This window comes from Anser cygnoides, chromosome 27, assembly GCF_040182565.1.
Source record: "Anser cygnoides isolate HZ-2024a breed goose chromosome 27, Taihu_goose_T2T_genome, whole genome shotgun sequence".
Lineage (NCBI taxonomy): Eukaryota > Metazoa > Chordata > Aves > Anseriformes > Anatidae > Anser > Anser cygnoides.
Genome location: NC_089899.1, coordinates 4154165 through 4179710, shown reverse-complemented (window position 1 = coordinate 4179710; position 25546 = coordinate 4154165). Strand labels below are relative to the sequence as shown.

Below are 25546 nucleotides of genomic sequence, written 5' to 3'. Positions count from 1 at the left end.
ACTTCCTGCAGAGTTGCATCCTCTCTGTGTCTGGGTTGAGGCCGCTAATGTACCAGCAATGGCTCCAGCCAGTGCTGGGGACCATGCCCCAGCGACCATCACCCCCATTGCACAAATACAGCGGCTTCTGAGCACCTTCTGTGCAAACTGCTGTCTCTGATGGTTGCATCTCCATGAAAGTACACTCCAAATAGAGAACATAAAGCTGAGGCCCAGGCATGTTTCCCTGGCTGTTGGGCAAAGGTTTGGGGAGTGGGGAGAGGACATCTCTTTTTAATCACCTGGTTTCTTCGCCTGTCAAGAAGCTGCTTCATCCTCTTTCACTGAATCAAATCTAGGCTGAGTCCTAGCAGCCTGGCCACAAAGACCATCTTGCTCAAGTGAAGAGAAGCAATCTGCACTGGGAAGTGTGAGGCAGAGTCTGAACAGGACTGATAGATAATGATCCTGAAACTCGATTAACTTAGGTCTTTCTGTGTGTGCATCTGTCTCCCCCCCGTTCAGACTGCCTTTCTCTGTGTAACAGCTGCCAAGCAGGTGAAGGGCACGAATAAGGACGTGGGGCCCAGTGTGTATTAAAAGATTCTTCAGTAAAAGCACACATTTAAGATTTTTCAAGAAGTTTCTCTGCTGACTGCAATATTTTACTCTCTTAGTTTCTGTTTCTAAGTTTGGAACTACCCAGTTCCCAGTGTTTCCGGGGACGAGGCTCTCCCCGTGAGCCACCAGGCTGCAGCAGAGCAGTGGACGCAGAGCAGAAGTCTCAGTCCGTGTCGTGGGGCTGTTTCATTGCTGTCCTTGGGACTAAAGATGGATGGGCAGACTCATGCTTGTGCCCAGCATTCCCCATTGTGCAAAAGTTACATAAATTTGCAAATAACCCTCAGTAGGGCAAATAACCCTCATCAAGGCAGATTTGCATTGCCTTGTCAGAGATCTGAGTAGAACTAGGATACCATTCGGAAAATGAAATGAGTTTCAAAGAATCATAGAATTGTGGAATCACTGAGGTTAGAAAAGACCTTCAAGATTATCAAGTCCAACCACCAACCTGACCTTCTGAGTCATTATGGAGCAAACTACCTAAGCCATGAGCAGCCAGTTTCTACAGGACTATAGTGTCCTGATATTGCTTAGCTCCTGTTTACTATAAAGTGATATTTAGGGATAAGCCTGCAGTTGGAGGTAAAAGTATGTGACCTGTGACATGGGGATGAAAATCTGCCTCGAGGCTACCCCAGTTAACCTTCCAGTGAAACTGCCTCTTGCATTCAACTCCTGCATCCAGATCATTCATTAAAATGTTGAATGGGACTGGTCCTAGAAATGAGCCCTGGGGAGCACCACCAGTGAGCAGTCACCAGCCAAATGTAGCCCCATTTACTAAAACCCTTTGAGTTCTACCATTGAGCCAGTTCATCACCCAGTATAGTGTGAACCTGGTTACCTCACAATTAGACAATTCGTCCAGAAAGATGCCATGAGGGACAGTATCAAAGGCCTTACTGACATCCAGGAAGATTACATCCACATCCTTCCCTTCAACCACCAAGAGGGTGACCTTATCATAGAAAGAGATCAAATTACTAAGGCGAGTCTTTCCCTTGATGAACTCATGTTGACTATGCCTGATAAGAGCTTTGTTCTTGAAATGCCTTTCAATCTGCCCCAGCACAATCTTCTCCAAGATTGGTGAGTATGCAATGGCTACTTCTGCTTTCCTTTCAGCCAGGATTTTGTTACCTGATGTCTTTAAAACATACTCATGGAAGGTGATGTACATTGGATGGTTTCAGCTTTTCTGATTTGTTAGCTTCTGATTTGGTAGCTTTAGCGGAGACAAGGCATAGAGGGGAGGGATGTTCCTCAAACACAGCACAAGCTGGAAAAAACACATCTCTGTTGATTCAGAGATTCCTTATTTTCAGCTCTTTATCGGTCCTTAAGTGCTCTTCACAAATCTGTCTGTTGTGCCCACCCTCCTGTGCTGGAAATCCTCTCCCCATAAAGATGGGAAGATGACCACATAAAACTCTGCAAAAAGCATAACAAAAAATACAGTGCAAAAGTCTTACTTCCCCATTTTTTACTTTCACCATCTTCTGATTGTTGTCCCTAAAACAGCCAACATTCCACTGTTTATGTGAAACTTCACTGCCAGGAACTAGGCATTAGTTTTGCAATACTGACCTTTCTTACAAAACATCCTGTCCTTCCTGGTCTAGTCTTGAAGTTACCTCCAAAAATGCTCTCTCAGATATCTCAATGCTTTTGGCAGAGTGGAGACTGGAGAAGCAGCCATGAATAGGAGAACCTTCACCAAGAGATCAAAGCCACCATGTTCCTCCTAAGAAGGAAAATCCATGCCATTGGCAGCCTGCTTATCTGCGAGGAGTGTATTTTGATGACTTACTGCAGCAGTCTGAGAACTTCCAGCTGATGCAATAGAGAATATTTACACAATTTCAGGCTGGCAATGCAGAGGGAATGTGCTGTGGAGGGGGCTGCTGTATTGCAAAATATGCAGATGGAGAAAGGAGCTAGTCATCGAGAGGGTGGGGACTTTGCAGGAGCGAGTTCTTCTGGTGAGCTTCTTCTGTGAGATAAGCGTTGCTCTGAGAAGGCTGCTGAGCATATGGTGGAACATGGGATCTAGTGACTCAGCCTGAACTTTTCCTACATCAAAATAGAAATTTCATTTTCTTTGCACAAAAATACTGTCTTCCAGTACATGTGGATGGGGAGACATCTGGAGAAAAAAGCAGGTGAGTCCCTTTATACAAGTGGGTTCTGCTCCCACCTTCCCTGTACAGGAATTCTTGTCGTTGCTCTGGTATGGTCTGACTCTAAGAAAAAGTTTGGAGGAGAGATGAGTCTACATTTCCATACCCGTGTTTTAGTGCAGGTCTCTTGGGGTCACCATGGCAAATGGGAAGCCTGGTTTGCATTTAGCAAGCCTGCGATGGATGTTTTCAGAGCTGTCAATGACTGTTTTCCCTTCACTGAAGAAATGGGAGCTTTGTGTGTCAAAGTGAGGTAGCACTTTACCTTACCAGGGTTTGCTTGGTTGTCTGGTGAATAGTGGTTTGGGTGTAGGAAAGTCTTGGAGGGTTTGACACTTTCTTTGGTGGTTTATCTTCTGGAAATGTTTGCCTTGGACAGTCAGCCATCTGCCTGTAAAAAGTCTCACTTTGTCCCACAAGCCACTGACAGTGCAAACAATTACATTTCTCACTGTTAGGGCAGTAAGGTCTGGGACAGGCTTCTGGAAATCCTGCAGACAAAGGAAGATAAGATTGATCCTGTTAAACCCAGGAAAGGGATTATTCAGTGAGTCTGATAGCAAAGAGTGAGATCTGAGAGGTGTCCTAATGTAGGGACAGTAATATTAGTAACTGCTAAGACAGAAGGATAGAAGATGTGTGAAATCCCTGTCTGATTTGAACCTGACAGTTAATAGTTTTGTTTGTCTAAATCTGTAGCTGGGAGACAACTAGATGATACAAGACTCTTCTAGGGTAGAGAGATTTTTTCTTAATGTACTGTGAAGTTCAGGAGGCACAAATTCAATGCACTGAAGAAATATGTAACTTGGAGTTTCCTTATCTTGTGCATAACTGTGAAAAGGAGGCATTCTGACAGTGAAAAGGAGGAAGACAGGCAAAATTTTCACCCAGTCTTATGTATATTGGCTCTACCAGCGGAAAAAAAGTGGGGGTGGTGTAATGAGGAAGTGAACATGTGATGAAGCGAGAATTAGGTCTTGGTCCAAAATCCATGGAATGCTGTTGCAAATCTAAGAGCTTGGGTGACCCACAGCAGCACTGCAAGGATCCTGCAGCAAAAACCCAGAATCTTTGCCAGTGGCCTTCACACAGTCTTGGGAGGACTTGGAGTGACTTGGCTCAGCAGCCTCAGGCGTGTTTCTCTACTGCTCTGAATCTCGTGAAGGCATTAGCATCTGTGTAAATGATTATTCTATTAGAATGGGGATTTCCAGGGGAGGTTTAGGTTGGATATTAGGAAAAACTTCTTTACCGAAAGGGTTGTTAGGCATTGGGATGGGCTGCCCAGAGAAGTGGTTGAGTCACCATCCCTGGAGGTCTTTAAGAGATGTTTAGATGTAGAGCTTAGTGATACGGTTTAGTGGAGGATTTGTTAGTGTTAGGTCAGAGGTTGGACTAGGTGATCTTGGAGGTCTCTTCCAACTTAAATGATTCTGTGATTCTGTAATGAACATGAGGCTTTCCTCCATGTCTCTGCTGGAAAAGACCCTGCAATGTGCAATCAGAGCTCTTCTGTTCAGGGGTGAAATTTAGGAAAAAAATAAACTTTTTTTTCCACTGGCTTCCACAGTGTGGGGCATCCCAGACCAAGCATTCATCTCTTTCAGGAGGGGAGATCAAAATGCCCGGCAAAGTGAGAACTCTGGTGGTCACTGTGTGAGCACATGCTGAGTGGAGATCTTGCAGTGCCCCATAGTGGCAGGCTGGCACAAGCAATGCCATTAGGGTGATGTGTGATGTCTGTCCCTTTGTCTGCCTGTGTCCATCTTTCTAAGTACAGGTGAGGGGCCTGAGAGGGGCCGCTTATGTTGACCACACAGTCCGACCTACATGGACATGGAGCATGGCAGTGAATGGAGCACAGAACAGTTTTCAGGTGGCTGGGCCTAGGCCTAGGCCTGCCTTGTCCCGGACAGGAGTATTTAAAAAAAAAAAAAAAAAAAAAAGCTCTGCAGATGGGTGCTTGCTTGATTTGTGTCAAATCAGTGGGGTGCAGCAAGCTCTGCACAGTCCCTCTGCCCTGAAGGGGCCCTGTCTCTGTCATTCTGAGGCCTGGCCATAGCCGGCCCTGCCCCTCTTTGGGGTCTGTCAGCTCCAGAAGGTTCCAGACCCCTGCACACCCCCAGTCTCCTACTGGGCCCTGTGCCTTCCCTCGCTGCCTGTTACACAGGATCTCCTTGCCTCCAGCCAGCCCCACTCCTCTGGTGATGCTCTTGTAGAAGTGTAACCCACAAACAAGTCAGGCACTGTGTGTTGTGGTGGCCTTTCTGTACCAGCCAATTCTGCTCTGAGACCTTCAGACCAGTCCTCTCCCCTCGTTGGCACTGGGACCAGTTCTGCCTGTACAGACCCATCCCTGCACCTCCCCTACATTTCCACCAGTTTTCCCCATCCCTTAGGGGAGCAGCTCAAGGTATCTCTCTCCCTTTCCCTGGGCTGAGGGGGAAACGCATGTCCGCTGCTTCATCTCATCTGACAGTTGTGTTTCTAGCCCAGGAGAAAATGATAATGTTGAAAAAGTGATCCAAAAATAAGCTTACAATGTGCGTTAACAATGATTTTTCCAGACCTTGTATTCAGAGTTTGGTTCGGTTGTGAGGCCAGGCTCTGAGGCAGAAAAATTGATTGATTAATTACCTCTTTTTATTCTTGTATGGCTTCAAGCCTGAATACTTAATGCCTTCTTTTAAAGGTGTTTAGATTTTAGGGAAGCAAAGAGACATCTGGAGGGGTTTTCAGAATCATCAGTGCATCTTTTCATCTCCTGGTTCTTAAATATATTTAAAAATCTGCTTCTCAATATCAACTCAGTTACAGATGAAAACGTTTATTTAATAATTCAGTGTCATTATTAAAATTTAAAAAAAAAAAAAAGAATCCAAATAATACAAGTCATACCATGAACTGATGATGGCTGTTTTGGCTGATGATGGCCTTTGATTCATTATAGATATTTATCTGGGTACAAATGACAAAGACTAAATATGTATTGTATAGAGAATATAATCCCAACATGTGATGGTTTCTTTGACTTAAATTTAGGATTGCAACTGGAGCAGCTGTTATTTGACTTGCATCTCCAAAGAAACGTCTCTCAGCACCTGCTGATGTGCTGAGGTGACTTTGTGCTTCTAAGGTTGTCTGGATTCATCCAGTCATGTTTTCTTTGTGAACTCTTGGGAAAAAGAATCATTTTCAGGTCATACCTGCCAAGGCGCAGTGACAGCAGGAAACTGGCACCTGCATGGTCAGGCAGTAATGCTCCTAATGATAAGAAGCGTTGGATTGCTGGTGCCTCCTAGCACTCCAGTTTTGATTGATATGCAAGTGTATCTCCCTTCTCTTGAGGAATATGGGAATAATAGTAAAAAATATAGAAAGAACAGTAAAGAGGCTGCTCCAGGCCTTGTGGCCAGTAGGTAATGGAGCAGAACTGGTCCTTTGGAGTGAGTTTGATCTCAATCTTAGTATTTGTGGAGACAATTTGTGTACTGGAACTGGTTTTATTGCCAGGTGATAAAAATTCATTCCTGTGCAAACTGATAAATGTCTAACAACAAACCTAGGTGGCTGTGGAGCCCCTTCTGGCTCCCCAGGCCACCATGGGCTGCTCCTTGGTGCAGGTGGGTGCTACAGCATCCAGAGCTTCTCCAGAGACACCAGAGCACCTACCTGGCCACAGTCATGACACGGCTGCAGTGGCCCTTTTGACACCTCACACCGAGGCCAGTTCCTTATTCAACACTAAATAAGGATGCTCAGGGTCTCAGGGAAATGACCTGAAAATGAAGGTGTCAGGTACCGCAGCTCATGCTTTCTTTCCCGTGTTCTTCCCTGCCTAGCACAGGCAGAGCCGTGCCCTGGGGACCGAGCGGCTGTGCCAGCCATGAGCGAGCAGAGCCATGTCAACAGCCTGTTCCTCAACGAGGATGCAGCCAAGCGGCTCAGCGCCGAGGGACGGGTCCAGCGCTTCCGGCAGGCGGTGCAGAAGCGGGCAGCGCGGGCCAAGAAACGGATGCACAGCATCACCGCCGAGAGCGCCAAGAGCTTCTTCAGGAGAAACGCCTTTGTCCTCTTCACCATTGCTGCAGTCTTACTAGGTATGGAGCTGGTGGTGGGCTTATGTGCGTGTGGTGGGCACCAAATGTAAATGTGGGGAAAAGTCCGTTTATCCCGCAAAGGTTTTATTTTATCATAATAATTTGGCTTGGGAAGTGAAGCTGAAGAGCCCTTCTGTATATAGCTGCATTCGCAGCAAGCCTCTGAGCAAACCTGGGTGATTTCTTTGTGAGGAGTAGTAGAGCTATATCAGCAAACCATTTCTGTTGTGGACTCTCCCTAAGCTCCAGCCAGAAGCAAAGACTCCCTCACACTCTCCCTCTGGAAGGGCTGTTGTCCTGCACGCAACAGCACTTCTGATTCAGACAGCATTTTGACTGCTGCTAGTCGGCCAGCCTCAAGCTGAACTCTACATGCAGCAGGCTTGTCAGAGGTCTCCTGAAACCATTTATCTGTGCTGTTTTAGTAAGCCAAAAAGCACCCCACAACTTTAGTTCCATAGTACCAAAAGGGGGAACTGATGCAGACAACTGGTCTGTGATACTGTGCATACTAAAGCTGCCAAGCAGAGAGTGGATTGTCCCTAATTTTCAATCCAGGCTGGTTGAACTCAGCTCTAATAGGTGGCTGGACAAGGTCTCTGGGCTAACTTAGGTGGGCAGTAACATCTCTTCTGTGGTAATGAGCTTCCTGGGAACAAACTCCAGAAGAGCAGCAGACGGTGCAGCAGGGAGTGGTGCACCTGTGGTTCAGCACAAGGCTCCTATGCATATAGATATGTCAAAGGGAGAGAAAGCATACGGTAAAAATTGGAACATAACCTTTTAGAAAAGAAAGAGCATTGGCTCCTTTGCAGAGGGGAGAAGTTGAAAGGAGAAGAGGAAAAGGAAAGCCATGTTGTAGGAGTGACTGAGGGACGGACCACTGGATCACGCTGTTCCATTTCCATTCTCATTCCTTGTTGATTCACAGGGATCATCCTGGCATTTTCCCTTCGGCCCTACCAGCTGACCTATCGCCAGATCAAGTATTTCTCCTTCCCAGGAGAGCTGCTGATGCGTATGCTCCAGATGCTGGTTCTTCCTCTCATTGTCTCTAGCTTGATTACAGGTGAGAAGAGCTTTCTGGTGCTTTCAGCCAAGATTATGCTAGTTGTCAGAGTACCCCTTTGTGCCCCAACTGCGGGTGTTGGGATAAGGTGGGCTAATAGTGACAAGCCTAAACCTACAGCTTTAGTGACCGTGGTTTACCCTTATACCCCTGCTGACTCAGTAGTGGCAAAGAGAAGCAGAAGGCTGGGAAAGGCACAATGTGGTGTTTCCAATGCCCAACTCTTGAGAACTAACAAGGGTTTCCCTGCTCTAGGTATCCTTGCTTGAGCAGGGAGGTTGGACAAGATGACCAACAGAGGTCCCTTCCAACCTTAACCACTCAGTGATTCTGTGATTTCATTCCACATAACCTCAAACAACAAAGTGTGTTGCCCAAGTCTGATTCAGGCTTCCAGTAGCCTAGGAGGGGTTAATTTGTGTCAGTCCAAAAGAACTGGAGTTGATCACCAGCTGGAGAGCCTGTTTCATCCAGGTCCTCATAGAAGATTCCCCAGCCAGCAAGCTTTCAGACAGTGAAAAGGGCTGAAATACATCCCACCCCGTGAAACATCCCACCATTATGAACTTAAAGATCCAATGTACTGGGGCTGGACATTATTTCCTTTCTGAGAGCTTTAGGAGGAAGTTTTGTAATAAGATAATATAAGATTAATAGATAATAGACGTTCTCACCTTGTCTGACTGTTTGACTACGCAGGAATGGCCTCGCTGGATGGCAGAGCCTCAGGGAAGATGGGAATGCGGGCTGTGGTCTATTACATGGTGACCACAATCATAGCAGTCTTCATTGGCATCCTCATGGTGATCATCATCCACCCAGGGAAAGGATCCAAGGACAAGCTTCACCGAGAAGGCAGAATCGAGCAAGTGCAGACCACAGATGCCTTCATGGACTTGGTGAGGTAGGTGAACAAGCTGGTCTCATGTGAGTCCATATCAACGAGAGCACATTCCTCCGCTGAATGTCCTTTTGAAATGTCACAGCTTTTGGCATACACTGTCAGGGAAAGAGGTCTTTGGCTGAATCTTGCCCAGCCTGCTACTTTTAGCTTAGGCAGGACAGGCTTACCACCTTCCTGCAGAGCTACAGCCTTCGTACCATGCTTGAGTTTACACTTGAGCAAATCAGGCCCATTCTGCTAACCAGCTGTTTTGCATCAGGTGGTGCTGGTTTATTAATGATCCCAGCAAAAAAGGTACTCAGACCCTGTAAAATAAAAATTTTAAATGCTATTTATTACAGCTAACACCATAAAGAAAGAGAGGAGAGGATAGTATAGATAATTTTATATCCTTTCAGATGTTGGGAACCCCAAGGTGTGCAGCATCTGTGATCAGGGTCTGCAAGAAACGAAAACTATCAACGTGTTGTGTTGTCAAGATTAATATGGAGTTTTTAACTCAAAGGCCAACAAGCAAAGAAATGGGATTTAGACCTGAAAAATTAATAAGAATCCAGTCTCATGTCATTTCTCCACTGATATTACTGAGGTGTCATATATCTCACATTGTTTCATTTCCTGCTCATTTTACATAAGAGTCTCTCCTGTCTGGGAAGAAAGAAAAGAACACCTCACAAAATACTGATTGTGCAAAATAATCTGAAAGGACCAGCAAACAGTGGGACTGAAAAATATTATGTAAGGGAAATGCTGGGAGCAAGATTAGCAATGACTGCATGCACTTTAGAAATTGACCTATCAAAGGCTACTCCAAATATCCATCTTTAACTGAACCAAGGAAATCAAGGAAGTGATTCCCCGCACACTGTCCGTCCCTCTCTTGCCATGACCTTCCACTGTGAATTGTGGTATGAAGCTATGTTTCTGAGGTACAGGATAACAGAGAGCTCAGATGACAGATATAGAGATGAGGCTGAGAGTAAGACAGTACTGTAAAAATTGTAATATGGTATTGTTTCAAGATTCAGTAAGGTCTGATGATGCTTTTACAACAGACCCATGTCCCAGTGCTGTATGTGTGTAGTCTCTTTACACATACCTAAAACACAACCTTCTGAAGTCTGAAAAAAAGTGTGGGAATGTTACTGGCAGCTGGGTGTTCCTGCTCTGTGGGAAATTCCAAAGTTGTATTTTTTAAGTGTTGTTTTGCAATGGAATGAAAAGTCCCAACTTCAGAATTTCCTACAGAAAAACAAAACAGAAATTCTCATCCTAAACGTCTGGGAAAGTCAGTCTATTCTTACCATTTTCTAAGCTTAACTCTGAGATGCTCAGCCTCTCCCTTTTTGCTTGTCAGGATATTAAGAAGTAGAGACCAGAGACATGGTCCCACATGACATCCTGATCTCCAAATTGGACAGAGATGGATTCAAAAGGTGGATCATTCAGAGGATAAGGAATTGGCTTGAAGGTCACACCCAGAGAGTGGGGTCAATGGCTCTATGTCCAAGTGGAGGCCGGTGACGAGTGGTGTCCCTCAGGGGTCTCTTCTGGGACCATTCTATGAAGCCCATGTTTGCTTGCTAGTCAAACAGGACAATTAACTCTTTCCTTGTTTTATCTACTGCAGGAATATGTTCCCGCCCAACCTGGTAGAAGCCTGCTTCAAACAGGTATGAAATCCCATCTGACCTATCACCTTCCTTGGTGCCCTGTTCAGTAGGCAATGGTCCAGCCTACTTCTCTGAGGGATGAGAACAGAGTTTGCTTTTTTACTGCTTTTATGCTTCTCTAACTCCAACTGCTCAAGGAGGGGCATTGCAGTCATTAGCCTGTATTATAGCATCCCTCATGCAAGTTTTTCAGGCTGTCTGTACATGGGGGGCGTCAAACCCTGGAGTAGACAGAGCAGAGCAACTCTGGCTTCCTGCCTCCATCTCATTCCACACTCAAAGTTAGGAAGAATTTGTGTAACCTCAGTTAGCAGGTTTGGATTGGAAGTAAAGTGGGAACAGATTCTCCAAGGATTTGTCTCTTCCATAGTGCTAGTGCCCTTGGAAGCAGTATAAAGGGTTCCAGAAGTATAAAGAGGAGCCAGAATATCTGGGCCCCAGAGCTGGGGGTTCCCTAGCTGTGCTCCAAGATAGACACCTTCGCCTGATGGTAAGTAACAGGTTGCTGCAGTCATGGTGTTTGGTATTAGAGGGAAGAGCAATTTTAGAAGTATTTGTCCAACAAGTAATCTTGTTTTTTGCTAAACTTGATAAACTGTGATTGAACGCAGCTTAAAAAAAATTATGTCTAGGAACAAGGAGTGTGAAGAGTCCTACAGAGAGGGAGACCATATCCTGGAAAGCAGGGTCTCTGAAAAGGGTGTGGGGATATTGCGGAGAACATGTCAGTGACCGTGAACCTTTATTCTATGGTTAAATGGTCCTATGTGAGCCTAGGATTTCCAAACAGAGAAGGAAGTAGTTCATTTTATATTAGTATCTCTAATTGCAAAGAGAAATGCTGAACACAGATAAACTCTCTCCCTTTTAAAGTTCCTAAACATTAGAAGGATACAGAGAAGAACTACAGTGCAGAGAAAAACTGGTCAAATAATGTATGACCAAAACTGGTCATAAGTGAGCAACTTCAGGGGCTCAGTCTGTTTAGTCCATCAAATAAAGAAAGAGTCTTTGTCTTGCAAGAGTATAAATGCATCCAAAGGAGAGAACAATCATATCAAAGGGATCAAGGGATCTCATGCCCAAGGTAGAGGCATGAGATTAGAAGTAATAATGACTGTAAAATGAGAGCAACAGTTCAAATGGAAAATTCGATGCAGATTTTAACAGTGAAACAAACAATCCAGGGCAGTACAGAATTCGGCCTTTCAGTATTTTTAAACTGGGATTTACAAAAAGGATGCTTTAGCAATATACAACCATACCTGAGTCAGTAAATGGTATATAGGTGAAGTCCTGTAGATGTTCCAATGCTCTCTTTTGACCTTAAGCTCTATGAACATTTCAATGAAAGCACTAAGCCAGGGAGACTGAGAACACACAAGGCAAGTTTCCCACAGAGGTCAGTAAGAACTTGCCATACTCTCCTTTCTTTAGGAAGCAATGCAATAGTCTAGCATGTTGTCCTAAGCTTCTGAACAAGGGCCTGTGAGTGCATCTGATAATCTGTGTCATTTCAGTACAAGACGCAGTACAGCACCAGGGTCTTCACCAGAACCGTTCTCCACAGCAGCAATGTCACAGCAGGTGTGACAACCACTCCACTCCCTGTGCCTGAGAACTTCACTGGCCTCCTGGAGAACGTCACTCATGCCCTGGGGACCATCTCCGAGGTGCTGACCTTTGAAGAAGTCATTCCCATCCCAGGCTCAGCCAATGGGGTGAACGCGCTGGGGCTGGTAGTGTTCTCCATGTGCTTCGGTTTGGTGATCGGCAGCATGAAGCAGAAGGGACGGGCCCTGCGGGAGTTCTTTAACTGCCTCAACGAAGCCATCATGAGGCTGGTGGCCATTATCATCTGGTGAGGAACACGGCCGGTTGGAGCAGGAGGTCTGCAGGTGCAGTTTCCGCTGACCTGATGAGAAATGGGGTAGCATTAAGGATGACATGCACAGGAAAAGCAGATGGGCACAGCTCTCCTTTGGCTCCATCAGGCTGGAGGGAAAAGTCTGGATGGGATATTTGTTCACATTTCATTTCCTGTTTTTTTGTTTTTACCTTAGAAATATCAGGTACACCAGGACTTGCTTTCCTTGAGGCTGCTGGAAACATCCTTGGAAGACCAGAGAGCTGAAGTGGAAGATCTCTTAGCCTTACCAACAGGGGTAGGGTGTGAGGCTTTCCCACAGAAAGCTTTCCTTCCAGCTATGTTTCAGGAGTCTGACTTAGCCATGAGTCACAATAACCTACTGCCAGTTTCCTGCCACTCAGGGTGACACCTGTATGCATTAGCTGTGAAAGTGGACCTGGGTTGGCAAGATCATCTCAAAATTACTGCCTTTCAGTTTGAGGTCTCCCAGGCCCCAGCTCCTCTAAAGCTCAGCTGCTCGGTGCTTCCTGTGTAAGGCTGACTGTACTACATGGTCCAGATAAGCAAGGCATTGCTGCAATGTGTCCTCTTAGAAAACTGTATCTTAACAAATTTTCTTATTTGAAGCTCTTTACCTATCTAAAACTCAAGCTCTGAATAGGAGCTTGTGGTAGGTACCATGAGACAGGAGAGATAAGGGGCTTGCAGAATACAAGGAAATACCTGAAAGGGGATGATCTGTCAGCCCCACATCCTCTCCCCTGTTTTTATCACTCCTGCTTTCTTTCCCTGATTTTCTAGTCACAGTCTTATATTGCAGAGAAACATCCTGGGCACAGGGGGACAGGTCTTACACAGGAAGAAATAAAGGGGAACCCTGAGCTCACAGCAGAGAAATTATCTGCCAGGGGAACTCCATCCCCTCTGGGATCTTTTTCTCCATGGACAAGCCAGAATCTGGGGCCTGGCTTTCTTAAGGGGAGATAAGAGTTGCCTAAGGGCAAGGAAGGGAGAGCACAGTGGAACAAGTGGACCTGCACGCTACTCCCAGAGACAATTACAAACTGCCTTCAACTGCCTCTTCCAGCAAAGAAAGGCAGGGTGTTGATGGATAAGACATTGGTTACACTTAGGAAACTGCCTGTGCACATGCACAGTAATGTTTGAAGACATCTCCTGACTTAACAAAATCCTGCTGGTATAGGAGGCAGGAGTGTCCCCTGAGGCTCAGCACTCCTTCCTGAAGCCACAGTCTGCAGAGCATCTCCCAGGAGCTTCTTTTTCCTGGGGAGATCTGGTCAGTACCTGCAGCCAAGAGTGTCTTCTACAGAAAAGGTCAGAGGAAATGAAATATTTGTGAAATCCTTTCCTGAAACTTTTCCAAACCTCCTACACTAAGTTGGAGTTTGGCATGTGGACCTCTGAGCCTTGTGCATGAATTGCATGTGAGCTCCTGAGCTGTAGAGGCCAAGTCCTGAGAGGTGTGGCCACGGAGCTGTGATTTTCTTTAGTCCAGTTATTTGTCCATGTTTAGTTTAGCGCCCATGATATTCTCCATGTGTGTGTCATGACTTCCTTCTTGTGCAGCCTCACTGCTGCTCATGAGATGCATTGTTATGGGGGGAAAAAACCTGTAAGAAATGGAAAGGATAGCAGTGTAGCTGTGGCGTTTTACCTTGCTGGGCAGCTGAACTCCACCGAAACCGCTGTCTCATTCCCCCTCCTCAGAAGAAGAGGGGGAGAAGAAAGTATGCTGCAAAGAAAAAGAAAGTCTCATGGGTTAAGATAAGGATGATTTAATTAAAGGGAAAAGGAAGAGGGAAAAAAAAAAAGAAAAGACTGTGCATAAGAGAGGGGAAAAAAAAATATTCTCTACTTCCCATCAATGAGCAATGTTCAGCCACATCCTGGGAAGCAGGGCCTCAATATGCGTAGTGGTTGTTTGGGAGGGCAGACGTCTTCGTAACAAGAGCCCCCCCTTTCCTTCCCCTTTCCTAGCGGTTGTGGTGGAGTTTAGCTTCCCAGCAAGGTAAAACCACCACCGCACCTCAAAAAGAGGTTTCGTATAAGCCACGGCTGCCTTCACAGATGTTGGTATGCCCAGTCCAAGCTATACTAGCTATGGATTCTCTGTATGTTCCTATTCCCTACACGTGAACCTCTAAAGATAACAAGGCTGATATCCCAGAGCATGCAGGACTATATTGCTTCTGCTCCCTCCTTCCCTTTTACTTCTGTAACTTTCTGTGCCTCTCAGTAAAAAGGACACCCTCAGCCTAGGCTCTGTTAGGAAACAAAGGGACTGTGCAGACTCCTCTGTACAACCTCCACTAGCAGTGCTACAAGGAGTGTTGAGGAGACATGTAGGAACCTGGAAGGAGGAGGAAACCTTCACCAAGTGCTGTGTGCACACAGCAGTTCCCCAAGAGAGCATCGAGTGCTGTTTTTTGACTGCACAGCGAACAAGTCCGAGATCTTTTCACATTGCCAGAAAAGAAACCAGCAGTATCATCCACTAGCTAGCACGCTTCTGGTGTGCCAGCTTATTGAGGATATGTCCAGAAAGCATGCATTGAAGCAAGTATGACGTGTGGATGTCAGTTCTGAGAACTGTCCTTGTGTTTCTGCCACAGGTATGCCCCAGTTGGAATCATGTTTTTAATTGCTGGCAAAATCCTGGAGATGGATGACCTTGCAGTGATGGGAGGCCAGCTGGGGATGTACACGCTCACTGTCATCGTTGGACTCCTCATCCATGCCCTCTGCATCCTGCCGCTGCTCTACTTCATTGTCACCCACAGGAACCCCTGGGTATTCATTGCAGGGCTTCTGCAGGCCCTCATCACAGCCCTGGGCACCTCCTCAAGGTACGATGGCTACATAGCCCTGGGGAGAAGTACGGTGTGGATATTCTGGGGCTGCTTCTCAGCACTTCCATTGCCCTCAGTGCAGGGCTGAGGTCTCACCATTTCTAGCACTACCAGCTTTTTGCACTGGTCCAGCCAACTCATTTGAGAGTGGAAGGATTCCCACTGCCCTGCTCAGGAGCCCTAGTTGTGTTGCCATCTCTCACCATCAGTGCGTGACCCACAGTCCTCCTCACCAAGCATGGTGGAGGCTCTTTTTGCAGCACTGAAATACTGAGCTCAGGAGAAAAATCAAACACCCCTGAATTCCAACATTATTCCCCATGCACATATCTCCACACACATGTACTTGCACACATTTGCACATTTCTCTTTTCCAGGCACACAGACTGTGTGCAGCTGGCATTAAACTCACGGGAAGCCATAAGGCATAAGGCATAAACACCCATGTTCGGTGACTCACACAACCAAGCAACAGATTGTAGGTAGCTGTTGTATTATTAAGTGCAGTGTTTCTTGACATATTCGTTTCCTGGCAAGCACAGCGTCTCTCCCACGTGCATTTTCACACCGAAACACACAGCATTTTTCTTGCTCGTATTCTCTTTCAGAAACAATTCTCTGCTTTTGCTGCAAGATATATTCTCATACATGAGTCATTCTTGTCTTATGCACTGAGTTGGGGAAGAGAAAGGACTCAAGTTTTTTAATAGCTGAAAGAGGAGTTTTGGTCTTGAGGCTCTGTCCTACGTACCCAGAATTCCCCAGAATCACCCTCTTTTGGTGTTGTACCAGCTTCACCAGCATCAGGGCCACACAGCCCCTGCCCAGCCCCTGAGGAAAGTCATGTCTGAACGTGCAACTGCAGCGTGCAGCATATCTGAGGAACCCTTGCTTAGACTGTTCTTTCTCCTAGCAGCATCTGGCCTCTGGCTCACATGGCAGGGTGAAAAAGCAGGTGGGTAAGGTCATAAACCAGGCAGAGGCTTAGTCCCTCTTCCACAGTCAGCATATACCCAATTCATGTTGTTCTGTAAATTCCTTTCAGCTCAGCGACTCTGCCCATCACCTTCAGGTGTTTGGAAGAAAACAATGGTGTGGATAGGCGCATCACGAGGTTTGTTCTGCCTGTGGGAGCTACAATTAACATGGATGGCACTGCTCTGTACGAGGCCCTTGCAGCCATCTTCATTGCACAAGTCAACAACTATGAACTTGACTTCGGGCAGATCATCACGATAAGGTGACTTTTGAAAGAGTTATGGGGCTACAGGAGGGACTCCGGTTTTGTTGGCTTATCTGAGGTGCTTTCAGGTTCCTCCTTTGCTCAGAAGATACAGTGAGATTTAAAATGTATGGAAAAGGGAGGTGAAACCTCCAGGTGTATAAGTAAATATGGTTTTGGATGCCACATCTTGGAAGCTCCCCTTGAGCCTTTATTGGATTTCCAAGTCTGGGCCATCCCTTAGACAGAGCTGCAGTATGCAGTCCGCTATGGATGGGTGCCTGGCAGGGGGAGCCTGGGTGCTGTGTCGATGTCCCACATGTCACCATCCTGCTCTGTGACCAGAGCAGAAGGGTTGCCCAGATGGTTTGTAAATAATATGTTGAGATACTTCCTGACACTTCTGCAAATGCAACTACCCGTTTTCTTCCCTCTGCTGATAGCTGTGCTTTCCTCTTCCCTCCAGCATCACCGCCACGGCAGCCAGCATTGGAGCCGCAGGTATTCCCCAGGCAGGACTGGTGACTATGGTCATAGTGTTGACATCAGTGGGGCTGCCTACGGAAGACATTACACTGATCATCGCCGTGGACTGGTTTCTGTGAGTTCTCTGCTCAGCAGCATGCATTTCTCTGTGCTCCCTGCCAATGCGTACCGAGTTCATCTGCATTCCCAGTGTCTCTGCTACAAGCAGACTCAGTAACCTGTATCATCAGGCTTGAAACACACCTGTATCCATGGGACCTTTGCACAGTAGCCCTCTGTTCATGCTAGAGTCTTCACCATATACTTCAGTGACCAAGTTCATGTACAGAACAGCTTGGTGACCAAGCAGAATGTCCTTTGTTTGGTTTATCTAACAAGATAATTATCAGAAACAATCTGCAGGCTGATAGGGACAGGTTGTGCCAGTAATATGCAAGTTCATGCTGCAAAGTGATGACAGTTCTGCCCTACCAAACAAGGCAGGTGGGATGAGACTGGCCTGTATAATATTGAGGGGCTTTAGAGGGGTTCAGCTAGCCAGCTACATTGCTCCTTTTCTGTTTTCTTCCCCTTTCAAACCTTGGGAGAAGTGATTTCACAGGAGTGTTCTTAGGAACTAGACTGAAGAATGCATTTGGACAATGCTCTCAGACACATGATCTGATTTTTAAATTTTTTTTGGGGTGGTCCTTTGGGATAGGTTTGCACCAGAATTTCTGAACTTGTTTAACAAATACAACTGAATTATAATGGATGTGGCAAGGCTCATCTAAATCTGCAGAAAGGCTTGAGCAGACCTTTGGAGAGGAATCCATCTATGTGGATCCACAATAACAATGTTTTTCCTCATTTTCCTCATTTCCTCATTTCCTCTGGGAGTATTGTGTTCAGTTCTGGGCTCCCCAGTACAAGAGGGACATAGAAGGGCTACTAAGATGATTAGAGGACTGGAGCACCTGTTGTACGAGGACAGGCTGAAAGAACTATGCCTGTTTAGCCTGGAAAAGAGAAGACTGAGGGGAGACCTCATTAATGTATATAACTATCTGAGGGGAGGGTGCAAGAGGATGGAGCTGGTCTCTTTTCAGTTGTGCCTAGAGACAAGACGAGAGGCAACAGGCACAAACTGAAGCACAAGAGGATCCAGATAAATATGAGGGGGCACTTCTTTACTGTGAGGATGACAGAGCACTGGGACAGGCTGCCCAGAGAGATTTTGGAGCCTCCTTCTCTGGAGATATTCAAAACCTGCCTGGATGCCATCCTGCGCAATGTGTTCTAGGCGATCCTGCTTGGCAAGGGTATTGGACGAGATGATCTTCAGAGGTCCCTTCCAACCTCGTCTATTCTGTGATTTTGTGATTCTGTGATTTTGTGGCAAGTCCAAAATTTTATACTGAGATATTGGGAATGCAACAGAACAGGAATGAATATGAAGCCTGTGCTCAGGCTAGCAATGAAGGAAGCTCTCTGGGAGTAATTTCTCTGTAAATATTGAAATGCCAATTATTAGAGTGACTTGAAAAGTAGAAAAAGTTTCATTGAAGAAAACTTCATGTTTCTTGAAATATTCTTCATCCCCTTAGCTGATACTAAGAAGCCGCATTTCATTTTTCTCTCTGATTTTTCAGAGACCGCCTTAGAACGACCACCAATGTCCTGGGGGATTCTCTGGGTGCTGGCATTGTGGAGCATCTCTCCCGGCACGAGCTGGATGCACAGGACTGCGAACTTGGTAATTCTGTGATAGAGGAGAAACAGCAGCCTTCCCACCTGGTCTGCCCACAGAACGACACCCTCTGGCACCCCAGGAGTGAGACAGCACTGTGAAATCAGGCAGCAGAGATCAAATTAATGCTGTAAAAAGCTAAGACTTGAAAAAGAAGTCTTGGAGGACAGAGTGGAGAACAGAGAAAGATCCACTTTCAAAGATCTACACTTTTCTCCTCCCTCTCCCACATGCAGTTTCCCTGATCCCATTTCTCCCCTATCTCTTTCCGACTGACATTAAAGAAGAGAAAATTAAACTGCAAAGAAACTTTTGTTCCACAAAAGCCTGATTTAGTCATTCTTATTGGGATCCAAGAGTTTGACCTGAGTAACTAAGACTCAGTGAATGAGCTGGACTAAGAGCTCCCTCATCTCTGAGCTTAAGTATGAGCATAGTTAAGTGACAAAGTGGGTTGGTGACACCACCACCTGTGGACTGGCACCAGAATATTGCCATGATGTCTCCTTCCTGCAGGAAACAGCTGCAGAGCAGCAAAGCCTTTATTTGGTCAGTGGCTTCCCCTGAGCATGTAAAGCTTTTAGCATTGGCCGTGTGGAGATCTCTGGAGAGCCCCAGCACTCCTGTTCAACTCTTCTCTGGCAAGTGTTTATGAAAAACCCAGTGTCCTCCTTGCTCACAGTCCTGGTGTTTGCACAGTAACACCACTAATGCTTCCTGAAGGCTTCTTGCTCCTCTGGCAACCTTTCTGGCTGTAGGTATTAATGTCGCCCAGCTCCTGAAGGAATGTGGCACCATAAAGCAGGGACAGGGCTTATTGTGCTGGCTGGTAGTACAAATAGAGGTCATACTGGCTTTTTAATAATGGCAGCAGCTAAAGGATCGTGAAAGCAGCAATTAAAGACCCCAAACTTATAAATGTAGTTTTCATCAGGATAAATTTCTCAGTTCCTACCAAATAGAGTTCGGTTTCTGTTTCACACATGGGCATAAGCCCACATGACATCTGGATCATCTCATAGGTCCAAGCGACAAGTAGGGACCTGCTTCATCCATGCTCTATCCCCCTTCCATGGAACAGAGGAACAGAGCCTGTATGTCTCACATCAGTAAACAGGACCAGCAGGACTTGCTCCATAATCTTCAGGTCATCTCCGTGAACATCCAGAAAATGAGTATCTAAGACCCATCTTTGAAGATGGAAAGGATCCACAGTTTGGGGGCTACTCTGTTGTAACTGTTCTACTTCTGAAAGTCCAGAAACAGCAGCAAACAGCCTCCCAGCACAGCTGAGCTATCTAAACTTGATTGAGGATATCAACCAGTCTGCTCATTACTCCAGACTCAGTATATCTCTTAAACCCTCTACCCTGGCTTCCCAGAATGATCCTTTCCATCCAAAACCCTAGCCATACACTGAGAGGCACCTCTAAGTGGACCACAGGACAGAAGACCCCAGAGGCATCTGCTCGAGGCAGCTTTTCCAACTACAGTCACACCTGCCCGTCTTTAGCTCCTCAGTGTAAGCAAAACTTCCTAGAACACATTTCTTGAGGTGCCCAAAGCCAGATCCTGAGGCTCTTTTTGGTCCTTCAGGACTGGCAGGGTTATATATTTGTGCTGCCATGTTCCACAGCCTGTAGGTAAACACAGTTTTCTATTTTTATGGGTTGGGATATAGCTGGGAATCTGAGATAAACAGTCAAATGCATCTCTTTCAGATAAAAACGGATAACACAGAAGAATTGTATTGTAGTCCTGCTTAGTAGTAGTTGGCCCCAGACCCCATGGCAGCAGGCTGTTTCCTGACCACTGGAGGCAGGTTACTTGTTCTGACAAGAGATCTATGCTAGCAGGGGCAAGCTGCTGTTGTACGGTTATGTATCTGATTGTTCTTCACAAATATTATTCCTATACCATCAGCTAAAACATTCTTAGATGTATAGATTTCGACCTCCTGCGTGCTTTAGCTGGTGCAGTGCACCCTTCCTCTTCTGAGACTGTCATCAGTAAAAGCAACTGAGAGCAACTGTATAAGCCGGTGGTATTTTGGTCCCTGAAAGGTGATGGTCATTTTTTTTCTAAACTGAGATAGTGGAAGACTGCTGGTTAACAGCAGAAGATAATAAACTCTTCATTAGAATACACATGGCCAAGAAATTGGCATTGTGGGGAATATGCTGCTGAACTTAGGAAAAGATGACATTTGCAGCTGTCATAACTGTTTCCTAAGTTTTGCTTGGTTACAGGAATGTAACAGGAACAAGTAAAAAATCTCCCAGCTCAATGAGTGTTGGCTTTCATATGGGACCTGACCTGTGCATAACAACTAGACAGTTAAAATTCTGTTTAAAAGGAAGGAGGAGGTAAATGGGAATTAGACCCTTGTTCATCAAGTATCAAGCTGAGATGATAATCAAGAGTGGGCCTTGGCTTCTACAAACGGACATTAGCATTGAACAAATTTGTACTTTTTCAGCTCAGAGGCAGGGACAGATAAAAAAATCTATCCTGTACCTTTGCATTAATTACCTTCATCCCTGCCACAGTAACGTGGACAGAATATTTCTATCTTACACTTTGGGTTTTCTCATTCTTAACGCCTGAACTATGCTATTTAAGTTGGCTGGACTATCACTTCCCAATCCAAGACCAGTTCTAAAAAAAAATCAGTCTGACAAACTCAGAAGGAACCCGAAGGAGCTCTGGTTAATGTTATTTTGCTAGTCTTACCTGCCATTGGGTGCCCAAAGTCAGGTATCCCAGAGGGAAGGCTGGCTACACCTGTGGGTCCAGGACCTCAGGGACCAAACTGGTCCACATACTCTGACTGATGATTTTCCATCTGTGTTTTGGTTTCTGTAGCTGTAAAACAAATAAATGGATGTTAACTGCCCCATAACAGCTAGAAATGTGGCTACAATATCAAGGTTGCTAAGTCTAAAACGAGAAAAGTTACCAATTGTTTCTTTCTCATTTTTATAAACTATTATAGTCCAACTTTTGAGGCAAAAGTAAACCTTTCAAGCAGAAGGCCAGAACACTTAGTTCACAGCAGTGTTTATTATTCTCCACATTCAGTTAAAGGATTATAAATGTTCAAAATACAAGAATAGCTTCTAAGACAGTCATCCTGGGTGTAGGACTGTAAATAGCACTCACAGGAATACATCACTCAAGAATGTCTGAGATGTTAAAACAACACAATCCAACTGCTCAAATCTTCTTGGTCATAATTACTTGCTGTTTATACCCAGGAATAGAGAGCAGTTACTATGATTTTCAGCATACATGGGATATTTTTTTCCTGTCTTTTATGGGACTTATAGAAAATAGAGCTGGAAAAGACCCCAAGAAGTCATCTAGGACATCCTATGCTCCCAGGCAGCAGGAGCTAGATCCAAAACAATCCCAAAAGCTGCTTGTTAAGCTCTTCTGATCTCCAAGTTAAGTGTTCCAATGCATTTTTTTTCTTCTCTGACATAAATCTCTCTTGTTACGATGCAAGGACATTATTTCTTGTCCTGTCCCAGTGAGTAGGATAAGAGATTATTATCCTCCTCTTTGCAGCATTTTTATCTTGTATGAATGGTATTGTAATGTCTGCTCTTCTCCTTTCTAGACTAAACAGGCCCAGTTCTTTCAGTATACCCTCACAGGTAATAATCATTCACATTCCTGTCCTCTGGACTTTTTCCTCGCTCTTCCACATCTTTCTTAAAGTGGAGTAACTAAAATTTGACACAACAATCCAACTAAAGATTTATTAGTGCTAAGCACTGAGGAAAGACTACTTCATGTACATGAAGATTTAGATCTTAGACTCAAGTTACCATAGTTTAACAGCATGCTCTGCTTCAGCTGATCAAGGTAACTGTCCATGACGCATACCTACAGCAAGTTCAAGTCTGTTCAGCTTATCTTAAATCTTAGTAAGGTTAGACTCTAACTTTGATGAGATGGCTGTGTCCAAAGAGTGGATCTTAATCAAAGAGTTTTAAGATACACTGCATTAGCTTGTATCTGCAGTGGCTAAGACAGCACTAACTTACCATTAACACAGCTCAGCTGACTTGAGTCTAACCCATCATAAAGAACAGACCTGCTTACAAAATCCAGTAAAATGCTTGATTTTTTCACAACAGCATGACAGCACTGATAGCAGTGGTAATCCATGCTAATTCCTACATCATTTTAAGCAGAACTGCTGCCTAGCTAGTAATTTCCCAGCCTGTGTTTGTGCTGCTGATCATTGTTACCTAAATATAGTAATTTCTATTTGTCCATATTGAATTGAATCTAGTTTTTCTTCTTTTCTTCTTTTTGCAGACTATTTGTCCAACTTCTCAAGAAAGCATTGAATTCTAATCCTGAAGAAGTCTCCTGTATATAAAGGACAAACTGATGGATGAACTGGAAGAAAAGATTGACGGATTGGACTCTAGCTCAAATAGGAATCAGTTTTGGGAAGTCTGTGGCTTGGGTTATACCTAGAGTCAAACTAGATGATCATAAGGGTCCCTTCTGGCTTTATAATATATGCACGTGCTTTCTGGTTTAGAGATATTGCGAAGGGTCCTTCTAGCTTGATCATTTTCAAAAGCTATCTGAAAGGATCCTAATGATACTTCAATAAAAATCAGCAGGACTCTAACCTGTTTTCAGTTGCTGTTAGCAGATATGTAATCATACCACAAAAGGGGCTCTCCATGTCACATTGCATCAAAATGTCCTCAGTTGTTCCCACAAAGTAGTACACTCCAAGGCTGGCCATTTGTGATTTCCTACCTTCCACACAAAATTAACGGAGCACAAACAAGTAGTCATTTTTGAATACTGCAAACCAGTCTACCGTGGGGAATTTCAGAATTCAGATGATATTTTTTAGCTCTGGTGTTTACCCATGTTGTTAACCAATTTATGATTGGGATTGTCTATCTGTTTACAATACCCAGACAGTATTGTTAGGAATTTGTTTATGTATATATGTGTGTGTGTGTTTGTGTGTATAGGTATATATATATCGGTATATATATATATAGATATAAATATATATATAGGCTTATATATATATATATGAAAGGGGCGCGTGTGCACAAATACATACATATATACACAGAGTTAACTTTTTTGTTGCTAATCCAAATGGGAAAGAAGATACTAAACTCTCGCTCTGTGAAGCTGCATACTTAATTTTGATGCCTGACTTGATATGCATAACTAATTCTATCCTTAAAACAGCAGAGGCTATTTCATATCTTTCCCGTAATGAGTCTTCTAAAGCACGGTTTGTCAGGAAGGAGCTCAATGCATGCTGCTTTTGAGTTGTACCTGCTGGTGACATAATTAGAACTTATCAACGTGTGGAGAGAACTCTCCACTTCATCTTTGAATTCCCTGCATATATCCCAAGGACTCCAGTCCCTGATGTGTCTAACCTTGCAAAGAGGCAGTCTTTCAAGAGCTCAGCCAAGAATATGAAAGTGTTTGTATTCTTTCCAAACCCAAACACTGACCTTGTACTAACTCAGCCTTCAAAACTGCATAATTGACAATATGAAATCATTTTATCAGCTGTCTTTTTAAATTATCAGATATTTGAGAGTTTATGCAGTCTTTTCTTCACTGCAGTAGCAGCTTCTAGTTGCAGAAATTATCCAAGTTTCTCCTTTTGGCAAACAATTTATTCCTAATGATCAGATGGGCAATATTTGGAATGAAATAGGGAGTTATCTCAATGCTTTCTACATGAGGAGCTCTTGGATTAGGACACATCTCTTCAAAATTAATTTAAAAAGAGAAAATAGATGAAGAATATGGATTTTCACACAATAGGCCATGAATCACATTAAGTATGTGATATGTGTACACTGTCTCAGGAGCCAGATCTGCCCATACGATCTGTCCTGAAATCACGTCCTTTTGCTATACCCAAGGATGAAAGAAATAACTGGAAATCACTGCTATATAGCGTGTTTGTAGCATTCTGGCAGTTTGACTATGTTAATTTCCAAGGCCTTCCTCTTCATGCTGTGAGTTTCAGTGTTAATAAAGATTGCATATTTGAAAAATAAAGGGAATTTTTTCCATGATGCTTTTCAATTCTTTTTTTTTTTTTCTAATATTTTTCCTCGGAACCACGACAGTTAGGAATGTTACTTTTAGCATTAGGCATCACACATCTTTATGTGTTTAACATGACACACCAGTACATTTTGAAGGCCAAACAGCTTGGAATGAAGTTTGCAGAAAAGTACCTGACGGTCCTGGCAAACACCAAGTTGGGCATGGGCAAGGAATGTGACCTTGTGGCAAAGAAGGCTAATGGCATTCTGCGTTGTGTTACGAGCAGCATTGCCAGCAGGTCAAGGGGGGTGATCCTTACACTCTACTCAGCACTGGTGAGGCCACACCTGGAGCACTGCGTCCAGTGCTGTGCTCCCCATTACAAGAGATGGAGCTATTGGAGAGAGTCCAACAAGGGGCCACAAAGGTGATGAAGGGACTGCAGCACCTCTGTGACGAAAGGCTCAGAGCTGGGACTGTTCAGGCTGGAGAAGTGGAGGCTTGGGGAGGAGGAGAGGGGTCTTACCAACGTATATAAAAGTCTGAAGGGAGGGTGCAAAGGGGATGTAGCCAGACTCTTGTCAGTGGTACCCAGTGCCAGGACGAGAGGCCATGGGCACAATCAGAGACACGGGAGGCTCAGTCTGAACACCAGCAAGCACTGCTGTGCTGGGTGGGTGATGGAGCACAGGCACAGGCTGCCCAGAAAGGCTATGGAGTCTCCCTCCTTGGAGATCTCCAAAAACCACCTGGACGTGGCCCTGGGCACCC

At 44.9% G+C, this 25546-nt stretch overlaps 1 protein-coding gene across 11 annotated transcripts in view; it reads left to right on the top strand.

Annotated features, from left to right (window-relative positions):
- Positions 1–24801, top strand: part of LOC106045680 (excitatory amino acid transporter 1-like) — a 40328-nt gene extending 15527 nt beyond the window's left edge. For 3 of the 11 annotated variants that reach the window (XM_013196299.3, XM_013196297.3, XM_048077667.2), the window contains 9 exons: positions 6629–6886; positions 7818–7955; positions 8655–8859; positions 10490–10532; positions 12053–12393; positions 15036–15269; positions 16318–16512; positions 16961–17095; positions 18612–19034. In XM_013196299.3, coding sequence (XP_013051753.2) covers positions 6673–6886; positions 7818–7955; positions 8655–8859; positions 10490–10532; positions 12053–12393; positions 15036–15269; positions 16318–16512; positions 16961–17095; positions 18612–18810 — 1704 coding nt within the window. In that variant the 5' untranslated portion in view covers positions 6629–6672 and the 3' untranslated portion in view covers positions 18811–19034. Of the gene's footprint in view, positions 1–2221; positions 2766–6628; positions 6887–7817; positions 7956–8654; positions 8860–10489; positions 10533–12052; positions 12394–15035; positions 15270–16317; positions 16513–16960; positions 17096–18611; positions 19035–19225; positions 20232–22331; positions 22369–23038 lie in introns of those variants that run through there. The other 8 variants (XM_013196293.3, XM_013196298.3, XR_010826739.1 and 5 more) reach the window with 7 other exon arrangements.
- The last annotated feature ends 745 nt before the right edge of the window (positions 24802–25546 follow it).